This window comes from Phalaenopsis equestris, unplaced genomic scaffold (assembly GCF_001263595.1).
Source record: "Phalaenopsis equestris unplaced genomic scaffold, ASM126359v1 Scaffold000237, whole genome shotgun sequence".
Classification (NCBI taxonomy): Eukaryota; Viridiplantae; Streptophyta; class Magnoliopsida; order Asparagales; family Orchidaceae; genus Phalaenopsis; species Phalaenopsis equestris.
Genome location: NW_018164679.1, coordinates 1,285,479 through 1,300,548, shown reverse-complemented (window position 1 = coordinate 1,300,548; position 15,070 = coordinate 1,285,479). Strand labels below are relative to the sequence as shown.

Genomic DNA, 15,070 nt, shown 5'->3' with positions numbered 1-15,070 from the left:
AATACGTTGAGAGGGCACTGAGGAAGCGTTATTTGCGACGAAGATTGTCTCCTGTTTAGGAGCGATTTTCAATGCATTATTGTCCGAACGAAATGTGAGATGACTGCCCTATCACAGTCGTGCCCGGGACGTTAACGTTAACGATCTTTTGAGATTACAGTGAAGGTTTCCCCCTAGCCTGAAAGTTGTAAAAGATTTTGTCTGAATAAGATGTGAGAAGATAACCAAACTACAATCATGCCCAAGACGTTAATGTGAATGACCTTTCAAGACTGCAGTGAAGGTTGCTCTGCCACATTGAAGAATGCTTCGGAGTTGATCTTCAAGATGTGAAGGAGGTTCCTTCGCCAGTTGGATGTTGTATATCATTGAAAAACGAAGTAGGGGCTCAGTGTCTTAGAGTTGATGACAATGTCAAATGAAATTTCGCCTCCCACAGACGGCGTCAAACTGATGCGTGCTAGAAAATTCGCGGTAGTAGAATAATAGATTATCGTCTTAGTTGATACGAAGATTCATCACCTACTCAGAAAAGAGAAAATAACTAATAATGACACCAGACGTTTTTATATTGAAAACCAAAAAAAAAAACCACGAAAAAAAAAAAACCACGGGAACTGACCCAACTGAAGAGTTCCAGAACCACTTCTCCCACAAGTGAGAAATGAGTAGGTTTTCCAAGCTATAACGTCGAATGACGACGACTGATAGCGATTGACAACATCCGTTCAGTGATGGTTGACGATAATTGGCGATAATCAAGAATGGTTGGCGGTGGTTGACGATGACATGAATGCTCGACGGCGACCAGCGGTGATTGGCGGTGGTCGATGGCGGCAGGAGTAGTGTTGGACTTCAGTTTTTTTTTCAAAACTTCAAGTTTTTTCACAAGCCTCAAGTTCTCCTCCCCCCTTATGAGAGGGGTGTAGCTCTATTTATAGAGTCTTGGGTGCAATTATTGCAGAAGTATGAATTACTTTAATTGGACGGTTTAGAGGGCTTCCCTCAATGAGGCGACATTTGATGAGCATTTGAGTGCCTTAATGATGTCTCAATTGAATAATCTTGGGCTAGTTGGATTTGTCTTGTCAGGACGCTTGATTTGACTATAGACTCGTTAGAATCGACATTCTTTTAACCTTCCAAATGTGCCAGAAAACTTTCAAAAGTTGTTTATTGTCTTGATTTGGGCTTGCTTTGGTTCAGATTGGACCAATTTTGGTAGCATTAGGTTCTTCTTGTCTAGTCGGTCAGTTTGACAGTAAGTTTGCTGAAATTGAAGTTCTGATGCTTTGGTTCAGATTGGACCAATTTTGGTAGCATTGGGTTCTTCTTGTCTAGTCGGTCAATTTGACAGTAAGTTTGCTGAAATCGAAGTTCTGAATGACTTTTTATTGAGATTTGAATATTTCTTACTCAGCAAGTCTGCCTTGGGATTCTTGTCATGCCTCGAGTTTCGTGCCGGATGATGGGATTTTTTTTTATGGCATACCAAATGTATAAATTAGATTATATACTTAGTTGACTAGGTTATGCGTCTTAAATAATTTATGATTTAAAAACAGATTGAGAGTGCTCCATTCAATATAGTTATTATTTTGAATTCTTGTTGGGAAATTACTCATATTGTGAATTATTAATATGCTTATAGTTGTTTATATAAATTTTAAAGATCCGTCATCTGGAATGTTTTGAACTTTCTTTTGATTATGTTTTTTTCTAGGTGCTCGAGCATTGTGTTGAATCATATTTATAGTTACACTGTATACTAGTGTCAATTTTGATTTGAAATATTTTTGATAATATTGTGGCCTATAATTTTTTTTCAGAAAAGCGGAATCCATAGTTTTTGGCAACTGACCGTAAGCTATGGACTTTAGATCATCTTTTTTCCTTGTACACAACAGAAGTTACATATGGGCCATTGTAGTACTATCTCCAACATTGGCTTGCACACTGAATTTTAGCATGTGGAGATATGTAACTTGCTGTGAATCATAGGAAAACAGGCCGCGAGGCTGTCGGCTCTTGACTTATGATCATATTGACTAATATTTGAATGTAATAGAAGATCATAGGATGTATAAATTATAATATGTATTAAATTGATTAGATTATGCATCTTAAATATTTTATGATTTAAAAACAAATAGAAAGTGTCAAAATTTAAAGAGTGCTCCATTCAAAATGGTTAATACTTTGAAGTTTTTAAGGGAAATTACTCACTTATTGTGAATTATTCATATGTTTATCGGTATTTATTTGAATTTCAAGGCTTTGTCATTTGGAATGTTTTGAACTTTCTTCTAACTATTTTTTTCTCTAGGCTTGCGAGCATTAAGTGTGTTGCATCATATCATACATGGTTCAATTCTGCTTTTTTTTTTATGATTTTGTGGCATATGACTTATTTGAGTAAACCAAATCCTTAGGGGCCATTTAGGATCATTTTTATTTTAATTTTGATTTTGATTTTGATTTTTGAATTTTGAATTTTGAATTTTATTTTATTTTGTTCATAGTTTTACTTGAAATAAAACATGTATAATATGTTATAATATATTTAGTTATTTTTAAAATGTTCTAAATAACTTTTAGATGGTTTGAGTGTTTTTTAAAAACAAACTAATTTGTATTTAAAAATAAAATAAAAAACATAAAATTAAAGTGACAAGCTCTTAGTTTTTACAAGCGACTGTAGGCTCTTGACTTTATATCAATGTATTTTTTTCCTCAAGACAGCAAAGGTTGCACATGGGCCATTGCAGAACTATCTCCAACATTTGGATAGAAGAGTGGATTTAGCATGAGAGATAGGTGACTTTCTATGAATCATAGGATAACATGCCTATTGTTCTTAAAATGCTTACCACTTGTCTCGGGCCTTTTTTTCTTGGAATGATGCTAACTATTAAGCTTTAATCCTCATGATCTTGCTGGCTGCTTTTATGGTTTTTTCTTTTGGCAGTTACACGTACCAACCTCCTGCACCTAAATTTTCCTTTTTATATTTACACCATCCAAATCTTTCATATCACATCAAAAACACCTCATGATTTTAACTCTTAAAAAGTGAAATACACCTTTTCCTGCATAGCTAAGGCCGCATGTATGTAAAAATTGAAGTTTAAATGTTCGATATGTAAATACATAGGAATTGCATAGTATGTATGTAAATCTTCCTTTTTCGTCCCTAGGATTTGCAAGTTCTTCTCTATTGTTTTTGAGTTATGCCATGATTTGTATTTGGTCCAGTAGGATCTTATCTATATTTCAAAATAAAAGTTTTCCAATATATTTTGGAAGGGATGCTGGTTTTCTTCTGCCTGTATAATGTTACTACTTGCTTTTGCATGAATAAACAACGCATTGATCTAAAATTCAATAGCATCTTCACAAAGTCTTTCTTGGTTAGGTGTCTCCACTTCAGAAAAGAAAGATAGATGATCCTGATGAGGAAGATGATACACATTGCTCCTCAAGTTACTTCAGGCAGAGGTGTTGGCTTTTCTTCTTTCTTTGTATTCCTTCCCAGATTTTTTGAGTGTGAATATTATCTTTTTTATTTAGGGAAATTTACATACATACCACACAATTCTTATGTATTTACAAAGCTAACACCCGAAGTTTGATATTTATACTTATAAAACCTTCTTATAAACATATGCATGAAAATGTGTAGTTCACTTTTAAAAAGATAACGATTGTGGTATTTTTATGTGATGTGAATGTTTAGGTGTTGATATGTAAATACATAAAAATTGTGTGCTATGTATGTAAATGCCTCTTTTATTTGTGTTTTTTGCATATAGTACTGGTTTATTGTTTTGTTTTTTTGTTTTTTACTACTCTACCCTTTTGCTGATGCCATTTCTGTGTTGAACATTTATAATTACTGTATTTATGATGTCCTGCAGTCATCCTCCTCCTGCTTTTGGCTCATCCCCAAACCTGGAGGCTCTTGCCCTTGAAGCCAGCAAGCAAATTGTGCAAGATGGAGACAATGTTTCAGTTGGCAGTGTGCATTTCTTTACTAGGTATCAAATTCTCTTTGCTCTAGAAATATAGATCGTGATTCCTGAAATTCCTTGTAACAGAAGTTGAGAAACTTCCTTTCAAAGTTTGTTTGATTGTGCGGCTGACTTTTTCTTAAAACTTTTGCTCTAGAAATATAGATCGTGATTCCTGAAATTCATTGTAACAGAAGTTGAGAAACTTCCTCTCAAAGTTTGTTTGATTGTGCGGCTGACTTTTTCTAAAAACTCTACTTCTCAATAAGGCTCACTCTCATATTGTATACTTAAAACACGTCAAGCATGTTGTGAAATATAAAATGGTCATGTTGAAAATAAATTAAAATTCTGTAGCATAACACTTGCATTGTTAATAAGATTGAGCAATTTATGATGCCGTTTTTGTGTGTGATTTGACTTATCAAATTCTATTTTGCATTCTTTCATATTCTTATGAGATGTCTCCTTAATTCATAATGGAAGATTTACATAGGTGCCGCACAATTCCTATATGTTTACATATCTAACAACCTTTTATTTTTGCATTCATGCACGTTACCTATGCATTTAAAGGTGTATTTTAATTTTAAAAAGTTAAAATTGTAGTATTTTTTAGGTGATATGAAAGATTTGAGTGTTTTTGTATATCAGATACGCCTCTACATGAATCTCGAGTAAATCCAACAAGCAAAAAGTACAAAGGGGTATAGCTAGGGAGGGTCCATGGATGGAAAGACCAAAGACCCATCAACATAAGACTAAGGGTCAACATTAGAAGACTAAGAATTCACTAACGGAATACCAAAAGAGCTTTTTTTTGCTTGCACAAGGTCTATATGAGAAAATTAATTTATAGCAATCAGTTATCTGACTAGTTGTGCGAGAATCAATTATTCAAGAATGTGATAAATTAAGAATAACACCTAACAAAACAACAACCAAAAAGTTGCCTATCTGTAATAAGGAGCAAGACAGAGTCAGAGACAATTTTGGAGATCAAAACAATTTGTGCAAGTGCTCTAGTTGTTCTTTGGTGAAAGAGACTGCATTCAAGTTAGTAGACAACTTCTATGTTTCTTTAGCAGGGGCTCGATGAGCACGACCTTCACACTTGGATTTTAATTTCCAATTTGCAGGTTTATCATGAAGCTTCCAACCCATTTTTTCATTCATGGTTTTTTGCAATGCTCGCACCATGGATTTTTATGTCCTTTTTTGTCAATATCAATCCCTTTTGACGCAAGAGCTGAGTTCTCATCATAATTTTTCTTTTCGACTTGTCACGTCTAACTTCAGAAAAGACTTCTTGAATTGAGGGTAGAGATTTTCTACCTAGGATTTTCCCTTGAACTTTATCTAAACTCTAATTAAGAGCAACTAATAACATGTAGACCTTGTTGTTTTTCTCTCTCCTTATGTGGCGAGCATAATCATTCAAATTCTTCCAAATATCATAACATTGACCAAACTTCTGCTATAATGTTACCAACTCATTTTAACACGTTGCAACTTTATATTCATTTTGTTTGGATTTTCAAAGTTGAGTTTTCAACTAAAAAAATCGTGAAGAATTCTCAAATTTGAGTAGAGATCTCAAACTACTTCCTAGATATCTCGAGTGATGGGAATGCATAAATGAGACTTTCTTATGGTAGGTTTAATAAAGTTGATCAGCCATGCCATTTCCAGAGAATTTTTGGACTGCATTTTTTTCAGATTTAGGCCGCTAGCAGTAGGTTTTAAAGTTTTTCCAGTTAAATATCCAATGTTGAGTCTCCATTTGGTCGCCAATTTTTGTTGATTGAGCCAACTCGAGGTAGTCGTGTCCATTAAGTTTTGTAATTGTGAGGTAATGTGGTAAATTGTGAGAAAAATACTCGGTTCGATACACCTATGAGCTGTGGGGCTAGGTGAGATCGTTTTAGAATCACTGAAATCTGTCAATATGGTAGTGTTTCTTTGAATTCAAGTCATCATTTCTAATTTGTATGACACCCTCAAGAGTTTGAGAAGAGCAGAGCAACATCTATGGCCCATGCACATCGAATTTAGTCACTGGTTTGAACAAAAAAAAAGGTTCTCCCTACTGTGACAATAGAGAAATAACAGGGAAAGAGGATCGATCGGATCTTGAGGTTTGAATCAAGCGATGCTAGGTAAACTTTGTAGATTGTGAGAGTTCGGATTTCTTAGGACACACCAAAGAAATAGAAGCGAAAGAGGAGCCCTCAAATATGGAGTCTCAAATTATGTGACACCAATAAAACATTGAAGGTCACGCGAGGAAACTTTGGCAGAAGAAGGTCGTGCTAGCAGATCATCACACATTCCTCACTAGTTTCAGGTATGAGCAAAGCGAAGCAAAGCCACTCGCAATAGTAGGTCTCTCGGACGATCGAGCATACCTAATTCAATTGCAATATTGAAGGCAAACCTGCTTTGATACCATGCAGGTTTTAGTAGTGGAAAAATAATTATTCATCTTTAATTTCATAGAAAATGATTACAGTATATATAGACGGGGATGCATTCCACATTAGGAAACTAATAAAATTAACCATCTCTCCCTGTTAAAAGAAGGAAACATGAATTATGCATCAATAATTCTAACATCTAGAAAAAAATACTAATAATAAAATAAAATCTTTCAAAAATCCAATAGTGTTCAAATGCTTCAAAGCCCTTCCAGCATTAATACTTCGTTGATGTTGCCAGAGATGGGGTGGAGCAATTTACTTTCCTTTGGGGCTTGGGTTCATCATTAGAATTTCGGAAATAGTCACCCTGCTACGGCAGGTGTAGGTTCTCATGCATAAATATTTTCTAAACCGACTTGGTGGAAGTCTTGTGGATTGGGCAAATTGGTTTGCTGGTTGTATAACCTTTTCTGTAAATGTTGAACCTCACAAATTTATATTTGTCTCATCTCCAGTTTCATAATCTTGTTTCACAGATTTCTAATTTGACATTAGCCCTTTGGTCCCGTGATACTGATCAATTTCATTTTAACATTGAACTTCCTGGTTTCCATTAACTTCACAGTATATTTTTGACCGTGGGTTATATTTTTGGGTAGAATAATTAGTAATTAGAAAGTTTTGTGGTAGACTGTTTGATCTCTTTTGCGTGTCTTTTGTTATTCCTTAATATACATTTTTACTCATTCATGATCAGCTGCCTAAATGATCACTAGATTGTTTGTGTTCAATAATTTTTTTTTTGTATATTCTTATCCAATTTTATGAGCTTGTTTAACTTGGTTTATGTTTTAGGGGAATTACAGAGCCTTGAATGATATTTTGACATTTATTAGTTGCCTTGAACGTTTTTGCAGGCCTATGCATGAAATAACATTTTCAACTGATGACAAACCAAAGCTTCTCAGTCAGGTGCCGATATAACATCCACATCTTTTATGAAATCATTAGAATTTTGAAATGTCTTTTCTGAATTGCATTTCAAAATTGAAGATTTTTTATTTATTTGAGGCTTATAGACTATTAACTCGGTAAATGAATGATCTTGAATTTGAATTCTTGATACAAGTTTTTGATTAATACATTGAAGGGAGACTATAACTTTATAATCTTCCTCAGATATTTTTCTCCTCATTATGCTTCAAAGATGAATTAAATTCATCAGTAGAATTTGATGGAGAACTGAGAGGTATAAATCCAGGAATTAGATAAGAAAGTGCTTGTGAAAATGGGGGACGGAGCGAGAGAATTTAGAGAAAATCGATAAAAAAAAGATCTTGGAGGAAAAGAGAGAAATAGAGAGGATATAAGAAGTGAATGAAAATGAGCCACCTATGAATTCAAGTTTGTATTTGAGTTCTTCTCTTCTCATTAACTGACGATGCTATTTTTACGGAGCCACCTATGAATTCAAGTTTGTATTTGAGTTCTCTTCTCATTAACTGACGATGCTATTTTTACATGTAATATGATTTTATTATGAAAGTAATATAAATTTTAATGTGTTGATTTTTAGAATTCAGCGGAATTATATTATTGATGTGAAAAGGAGGTATAAATACCCTTACATGTATCCTAGAATAGAAAAGATATGAAAAAGGAATAACATGGAAGAAAAGATACAACACCTATATATCCAATTAATCAAATCATAAAGATTATTTGCAGATAAAGGAAACAACATAAAATGGGAAAACCTAAAATATGAAAGGAAATAAATCCATTTTAAGGAAATAAATCTAAAATATGAAATAAAATAAATTCAATCCAAGGAAATAAATCTGATACTTATAACTTCTAACATGAATAATTTATTTCCTAATATAATTTCTAACACTTCACTCAAGTTGAAATATGGTTGACAAACATGTTCAACTTGGATTTCAAATTGTCAATTAATGAGCGAGGAAGATTCTTTGTGAGGTAGAACTCGAAGTCATCCCGTACTTGGTAATCAACCCCAAGAGCATTTAGGGATATTCTTAGTATACTACAGTTATCTTTGACTACTATTTCTGCAGTGTCTATAGGTGGATGGAAGATTCCTACAGGTATTGCTATTGGAAAGTTTGCAGGGAAGTAGACAACCTATACGAAAAGCTAACTTTTAGTTGACTGCAGTTTCTGTAGTGTCTTTAGATAGGTGGAAAACTTCTACAGGTAATGTTACAGGGAAGCAGACAACCTACATGGAAAATTGCAGGGTATGACCTGTAGAAAAAAAAGAGGAAAAACTTTGGAGGAAGACCTGCTGCAGGAAATAGCTTCGGAGGAGGGTCTGTTAGAGAAAAAATGCTCTGAAGGAGGGTCTGCTGCAGGAAGAATTCCTGAGGACCTGCTACTAGAAAAAAACTATGGAGAAGGGTTAGCTGCAAAACAAAGCCCTGGAGAAAGGCCTGTTGTAGGAAAAAATTTCGACGAGGAGGGTCTGCTGCAGGAAGAATTCCTGAGGACCTGCTACTAGAAAAAAACTCTGGAGAAGGGTTAGCTGCAAAACAAAGCCCTGTAGAAAGGCCTGTTGTAGGAAAAAATTTCGACAGAGGGCTTGCTGTAAGGTATAACATCAAAGGAGGGCTTGAAAGTGGGAATTCCGGCTGTAGGGAAGAGTTATGGTGGTGGAGACAATCAGTGAGAGGATTCCTTCTGCAGAGAGGAGCTGGACAGAGACCTGCAAAGGAAGTTTCAGATTGGTATAGCAGTTTCGACTTGCTCTGGAAGAGGAGATTCGGCTCAGGTAAAAGGTGTTTATGGAGCAGTTCTGTGCAGTTTGTTTCCTGATGCATCCAACTAGAGGAGAAACCGACATTGGCTCAGAGAAATTTGGATCTCGTTGGAGAGCTAGGGATTGTGAAGGTCTAGGAATGAAGCAACATAATTTCTCCAATTTCCGACGGAATTGCTCCTGTAGTGTTGCTGCTCTTCAACCGCAAAATTTAAAGACACCCGAGCTATCCAATCTCTGGCTGAATGGTCTTGGTGAGACGATTAAATCCCAAATCCAGCGACCTCAGCCCTCTGCAGCTTGCAATGCTTGGAGAAATATCTCCGCTTAGATCATTCCAGGACAAGTCACTGTGTTTTACTCGATTGTCACAACTGTCGATCTCCTACATCTCTCTATGGAAGCGGTTGAAGGAAGCATTGAAGTAGCTTAGGTTTGTGAGAGCTAGAATATTGAAAGGCTCCAGATAGATGAAGTAATTGCTTTCGAGATCGAGAAACACCAAGCTCCTGTACGTGGAGGTCTTAACCGTGATTCTCCCTGACAAAGAATTGTTGCCCAGGGAAATAGATGAGATCTTCATTGGTGCAAAGAACTTGTCTTAAAGCAACTCTTGAATAGAGCATCTAGAATCTCTCCAAAGAAAAAGTTTTGCCCTAAATCCAGGAGGCGAAGGGCTTGGAGAATTCTGAGGAATGTCAGAAACTCGCTGGAAAACTTGTTGCAGCTGAGGTTGAGCTTTCTTAGGGTTCTCATAACGATGAACTCCGACAGCTTGCCGCTGAAGAAATGGTTTCTAAAGAGGGTGGAGAAACAATTTCTAAAGAAGGAGTTTGAGTCTGCAGAGAATGTAGCTCGGCGAGGGAGGAAGAGAACGTCTCTTCGAGAGCAGCTCCATCTTCGTTGTCCCCGCTGGTAACTCCGACGTAGTCATGGCATCACCAGAGGCATTCCAAGAGCCAAGAAAGCGTCGGGGATCCGCTATCACATTCCTTTTAAATAGTAGCAATGTCTCCTCTTCCACCACCGTCACCACGAGTATAAAAGTAAAATTAAGCTGCAACTATTAAATGAGCAAAGAGCAAAAAGCAAAGAGCAAAGAGGGTTTCCGGTGACTACGGCCTGTAGGGATAGAGTTCTGGTGGCTAGGGTCTGCAGGAAGGAGTTATGGCGGCTAGGGATTGTTGGAAGAGGAGTTTCAGAGTCAGAAGAATACAAAAACTGAATAGAAGAATGGTTGATTGTTGCTTTTTTTTGTCGTTTCTGCATGATGCTGCTGTCCAGTATCTGTTGCTGCTTCAAGATGGATTTCGGTAAAGGATGGGCCTGCAACAGGGGAAAGATTGCTGGCTACTGGGAATAGGATGTTTTCCAAAGATAGAAGATCTTCTTCTCAGGATGGGCCTGCAACAGGGGAAAGATTGCTGGCTATTGGGAATAGGATGTTTTCCAACGATAGAAGATCTTCTTTTCCGTCGGAAATTTTAGGGTTTGTTTCAAAGCTCTGATACTATGTTGATTTTCATAATTCGGTGGAATTATGTTATTGATATGAAAATGGGGTATAAATACCCTTACATGGATTCTAAAATAGGAAAGACAAGAAAAAAATATATAAAAGGAAAGATATAACACCTATATCTCCAATTAGTCAATTCATAATAATCACTTGGAAATAAAGGAAATGACATAAAATAGGAAAATAAATAAATCTAATCCAAGAAAATAAATCTAAAGAAAGGAAATAAATCTAATCCTCATAACTTCTAACAGGAATAAGGTATTTTCTAATATAACTTCTAACATAATGCTATTTATTATATGCATTAAAGGTTACCCTAAAATCACAAATTCTTGTTAAAAAAGCAAAATGATGTCAGATGGACACAAATGAGATTAATAGTGCGGTTCTGTTTTGTTTTTTTTTTTTTGCTTTATGCTAAAGATAATTATTTGCTGATATTGATGAATGTCAACGTTTAATTAGATGGCATTTAGGATTTTCCGTTCTTTTCAATAACTAAAAAGAAAGCTGCGCTTGAACGTGAATCTTAAAAATCATAATAACTGTCTTACTCAATTGGTTGGAGTCAAGATGATAAGAAGAGTAGAGTAGGGAAGGCTTGAATATGACTTTACTTGCTACTGTTGCACTATATCTTAATCTATTTATGGATATAAGTAAACAAGATTAGATTTAATCTAATATTAAGATTAGCTTTATTAGATATAATTTATAAAAATAGGAATGGAAGATTGTAAAATTTTTTGATATAATAAATTGAAGAAAAATAAAAATCTTGTTTAAATGAAGGGAAAAAAAATCATGTACAAATGTGCTAGCTGTTATTAGAGCTACACTAAATGATTATGGTGCAACTAATGTCGATTTGGATCTGTCATAGGTGGGACATGTGGTAGTTATTCTTAGCTGGCCAAGTAGTCGTATTTTGTTGGCTAATAAACTTAAAAGTACAAAATTATTTGGGAGCTCTCTATAAACAGACACCTTGATCCTCGTAACAAATATGGATCTTTGAAACAGTAGAAAAGATAAGACCTCTTATTGCATTATGAGTAGGTTCTTATTTTTCTCCTAGAAAAAAAAAATGTAGTGTAGTTATTTACTCTATTGCTTGCTGGACTCTATTAGTCTATATCTCGTATGAAGTTGTTGATAAATATGTTGATTGTAAAAGAGATGAGAATGTTAAGTTGAATGTGTGATAAATTAAGAAGGATCTGTTTGTAAATAGTTATTATATTGTGATGGTGATAATATCATCTATTTGAGACAAGGCTCTGTCAGGTCCTTTGGGAATTCATAAAACCTTGGGCACATTTTCTTCTTTCTCCTGTTTGTAATTTCCACGCACTTAGTCATTCCCTTTATTGTTTGTAGTCAAAATGATTCTTATGAAATTTTAAGTTAAATTTTTTTAAAGCAATCTGATTTAATAAACTTATTCCATTTTCCAGCTGACTTCTCTTCTTGCTGAGCTTGGTCTTAACATTCAAGAAGCGCATGCATTTTCAACAAATGATGGCTACTCACTAGATGTCTTTGTTGTCGTTGGTTGGCCATACGAGGTACTCTCAAAATTTCACTTCAGTCATCATATTTTTTTAAGCGCTTCATGTCTAGCATCTTCTTATTTTTATTTTCTTTTAGAAGCATATGAAATCACATAATGCTTTCATGTTATGTTTCTTATTTGGACATTGAACGTTTTCCTTGGTTTTTACAGACAAATGAAGCCTTATTCTTTGAGGAAAATCTTATGTCACCTTTTTTTTTGTGAATCAATTGTTATCGGTACTTTCCAGAAACTTGAAAAATCATTGTTGAGAAGAACACTGCAGGAATAGGCAAATCCGACGATAATTGAGGTTTATTATCGGATTTAAGTTCGATTTCTGTCGGTTTTTTTTCACGGGTAAATCAGGGGTCCATAATTTTAATGCCGTACATCTAGCGTCGCAAAACTTTGATGCAAAACATTTGCGTCGTATTATCATCGAATTTGTTTATGTTACATGTGTGTCAAACTAAATATCATACGTTAATATCATTCGTCGTATAACCATCCAATTTGCAGTCAATAATGTCGAAGAACGGTAGAATATTATTGTCGTTTTAACGTCGGATTATTCGACGCAAACTGGATGCAAATAAGATAAAACTGCTATACAGAAAAAAGTACAAAAGAGCAATTACATTTTCACAACCTGCATGCAATACAATATACACATCTCAATCACATTTTATCCATCCCTATCAACACAGATCAAAGCTCAAATACATATCCATAATGAAAAGTAATATACTGTTAGAAATTATCCCAAATAAGAATGATAAAATTAACTAAAAAATCTACAATAAATGTTCAATGTAATGACGACAGATAAAGGAAAACATAAAATGAAACTACTCATCATCTCCCTCCTCATTCTCCGCTATGACTGCCATTTGTTGCTTGCCTTGACGATATGCTAAAGTCTCTGTCATGCGTGCTATAGAGTCATTGACTTGATTTTGGTCTTCAAGCATCTGTAATGCAACTGTCGGCGCTCTTCATTCATTGCAGCGACCTGCCTGACAAGAGACTCCTGATCTGGCTGTGAGAATCTTGGGGAACTCAACATTAGATCGCGGGAAATCTCGACCTCGAAAGCTTTGTTCTTCGTAAACCCTCCCCTTCTTCTCCACCGCCTGAGTCCAAAGATTGTACTCGAAATGCGAGGTGGCAGACTGACTAACACTGCTGTTGACAGAAGTCTGAGGTTGAGTGTCTAAGTGTCTCTCTTAGAGCTGCTCAAACTGTTGCAAAATTAATATCAATATTTAATTCCCATTTTTAATAGTAATTGTCAAAATAAAGTTTTAAATTTTTTTATACTTTCAACAACCTGTTGGGAATAGTCCGAGACTCACTGCTGCATCCCCGGGTGCCGATGAGTTTGGACGTGCTGCTCTGTAATAGAGGGCTCATTGCTCAACTCCTTCACCTGTGCAACCTATCAAATTGGTTAGCGCCACATATTTACATCAAATACTGAATTTTTAAGCATTTAAAAGAATCTTGCCAACCTCTTGTAGTGCTCCGTATGGGGGACTAATCTGCCAATATGAAGCACAGCTCCCCTGGCCCTCCCATCGCCCAGTGCGCCTGGTTCGCTCGGTTCATCTACCTCTTTCTCTCATAAGTAGGAGAGGCTCGGGTTGCGGTCAACTGACCCCAAAGCTCTTCAGCGTTCGGACAGGCCCACTCGCTCCTCTGGTGGATTGTCGTGAACATGTCTCCAAGGTGATGTCTGCCACAAATCTCAAAGATTTAGTGGATCTGATGGTGGTACTCTGGGATCCAGGTGAAGGCCCTCTGCAAAATAAGAAATAATCCACATGTTAGTATAAAAAATCAAATTAAATTCACAAATCTAAATCAAATTATATGATTGTACCTCGAATTCTCTGAATCACAAGCCGCGAGTGGCTACTGAGATCTCTTTCCATGGGAGATAGTGCTATCTTTCCTGCTCTTGATAATCTCTGTGATGCAGGTTATGTGCATCTTGTGGGGAATGAATCTACTTAGAAAAAAAAATAGTTATGAAAAAATATATAGAATGAAGAATAAATATAATATACTCTTAAAAATAACTTACGAGTCCCCTTCTGGCAGTAAATGTACCCTTAGGGGGTGCAGGAGTCAAGGGGCCAGGCTCAAGAGATGTTGAAGCAGGTGGGGCTGGAAGTGGTAGGATAGTAGGTGTGCCAGTAACACTATTAATCGCAGTAGGTGGGGGAGTAGGTGCTGAGGCAGCAGACAGGGAAGCAGTCTGTGGGTGAGCAAGTGTCACAAGAGGCTCGGCAGCAGCGGGTGCGAGAGCAGGTGTTACAGGAGGGGCTAGCAGCGGGTTCGGGAGTAGGTGTCAAAGGAAGGGTGGAAGCAGTGGTTGTGGGAGCAGGTGTCATAGGAGATGTGTCAGCAGCAGGTGGGGTAGCAATGGTGGAAGCAATAGCAGAAGTAGACGACCTCCTATTCTTGCTACGGTAGGTTATCTCTAGTGTCCCAGAACACAGTGTCTCTGAGGTGGCTTACCTGCACCACCTGTGGCCATTTGCAAATAAAGGAATGACATTAATAAGATTAGTACTGACAGTAAAAATAATCATAAGCATAAATAAACGGTGCAATAAAGATAAGACAAGTAACAACTATGTCTAAAATAGGAAAAATAAGAGTAAACAACTATGTCTCAATACAACAAAAGTAAAAGAAAAAAGTAGCTGTGGTAACCATTAATCTAAAATTACATACCTTTTTTATTAAGTTTCAACAGAGGAACTCATCGTG

At 36.1% G+C, this 15,070-nt stretch overlaps 1 protein-coding gene across 2 annotated transcripts in view; it reads left to right on the top strand.

The window, feature by feature from the left end:
- Nucleotides 1-15,070, top strand: part of LOC110023937 (serine/threonine-protein kinase STY46-like) — a 63,834-nt gene that overhangs the window by 6,295 nt on the left and 42,469 nt on the right. For both annotated transcript variants that reach the window (XM_020723598.1, XM_020723597.1), the window contains exons 3-6: nt 3,416-3,498; nt 3,918-4,037; nt 7,348-7,402; nt 12,192-12,302. In XM_020723598.1, coding sequence (XP_020579257.1) covers nt 3,416-3,498; nt 3,918-4,037; nt 7,348-7,402; nt 12,192-12,302 — 369 coding nt within the window. The remainder of the gene's footprint in view (nt 1-3,415; nt 3,499-3,917; nt 4,038-7,347; nt 7,403-12,191; nt 12,303-15,070) is intronic.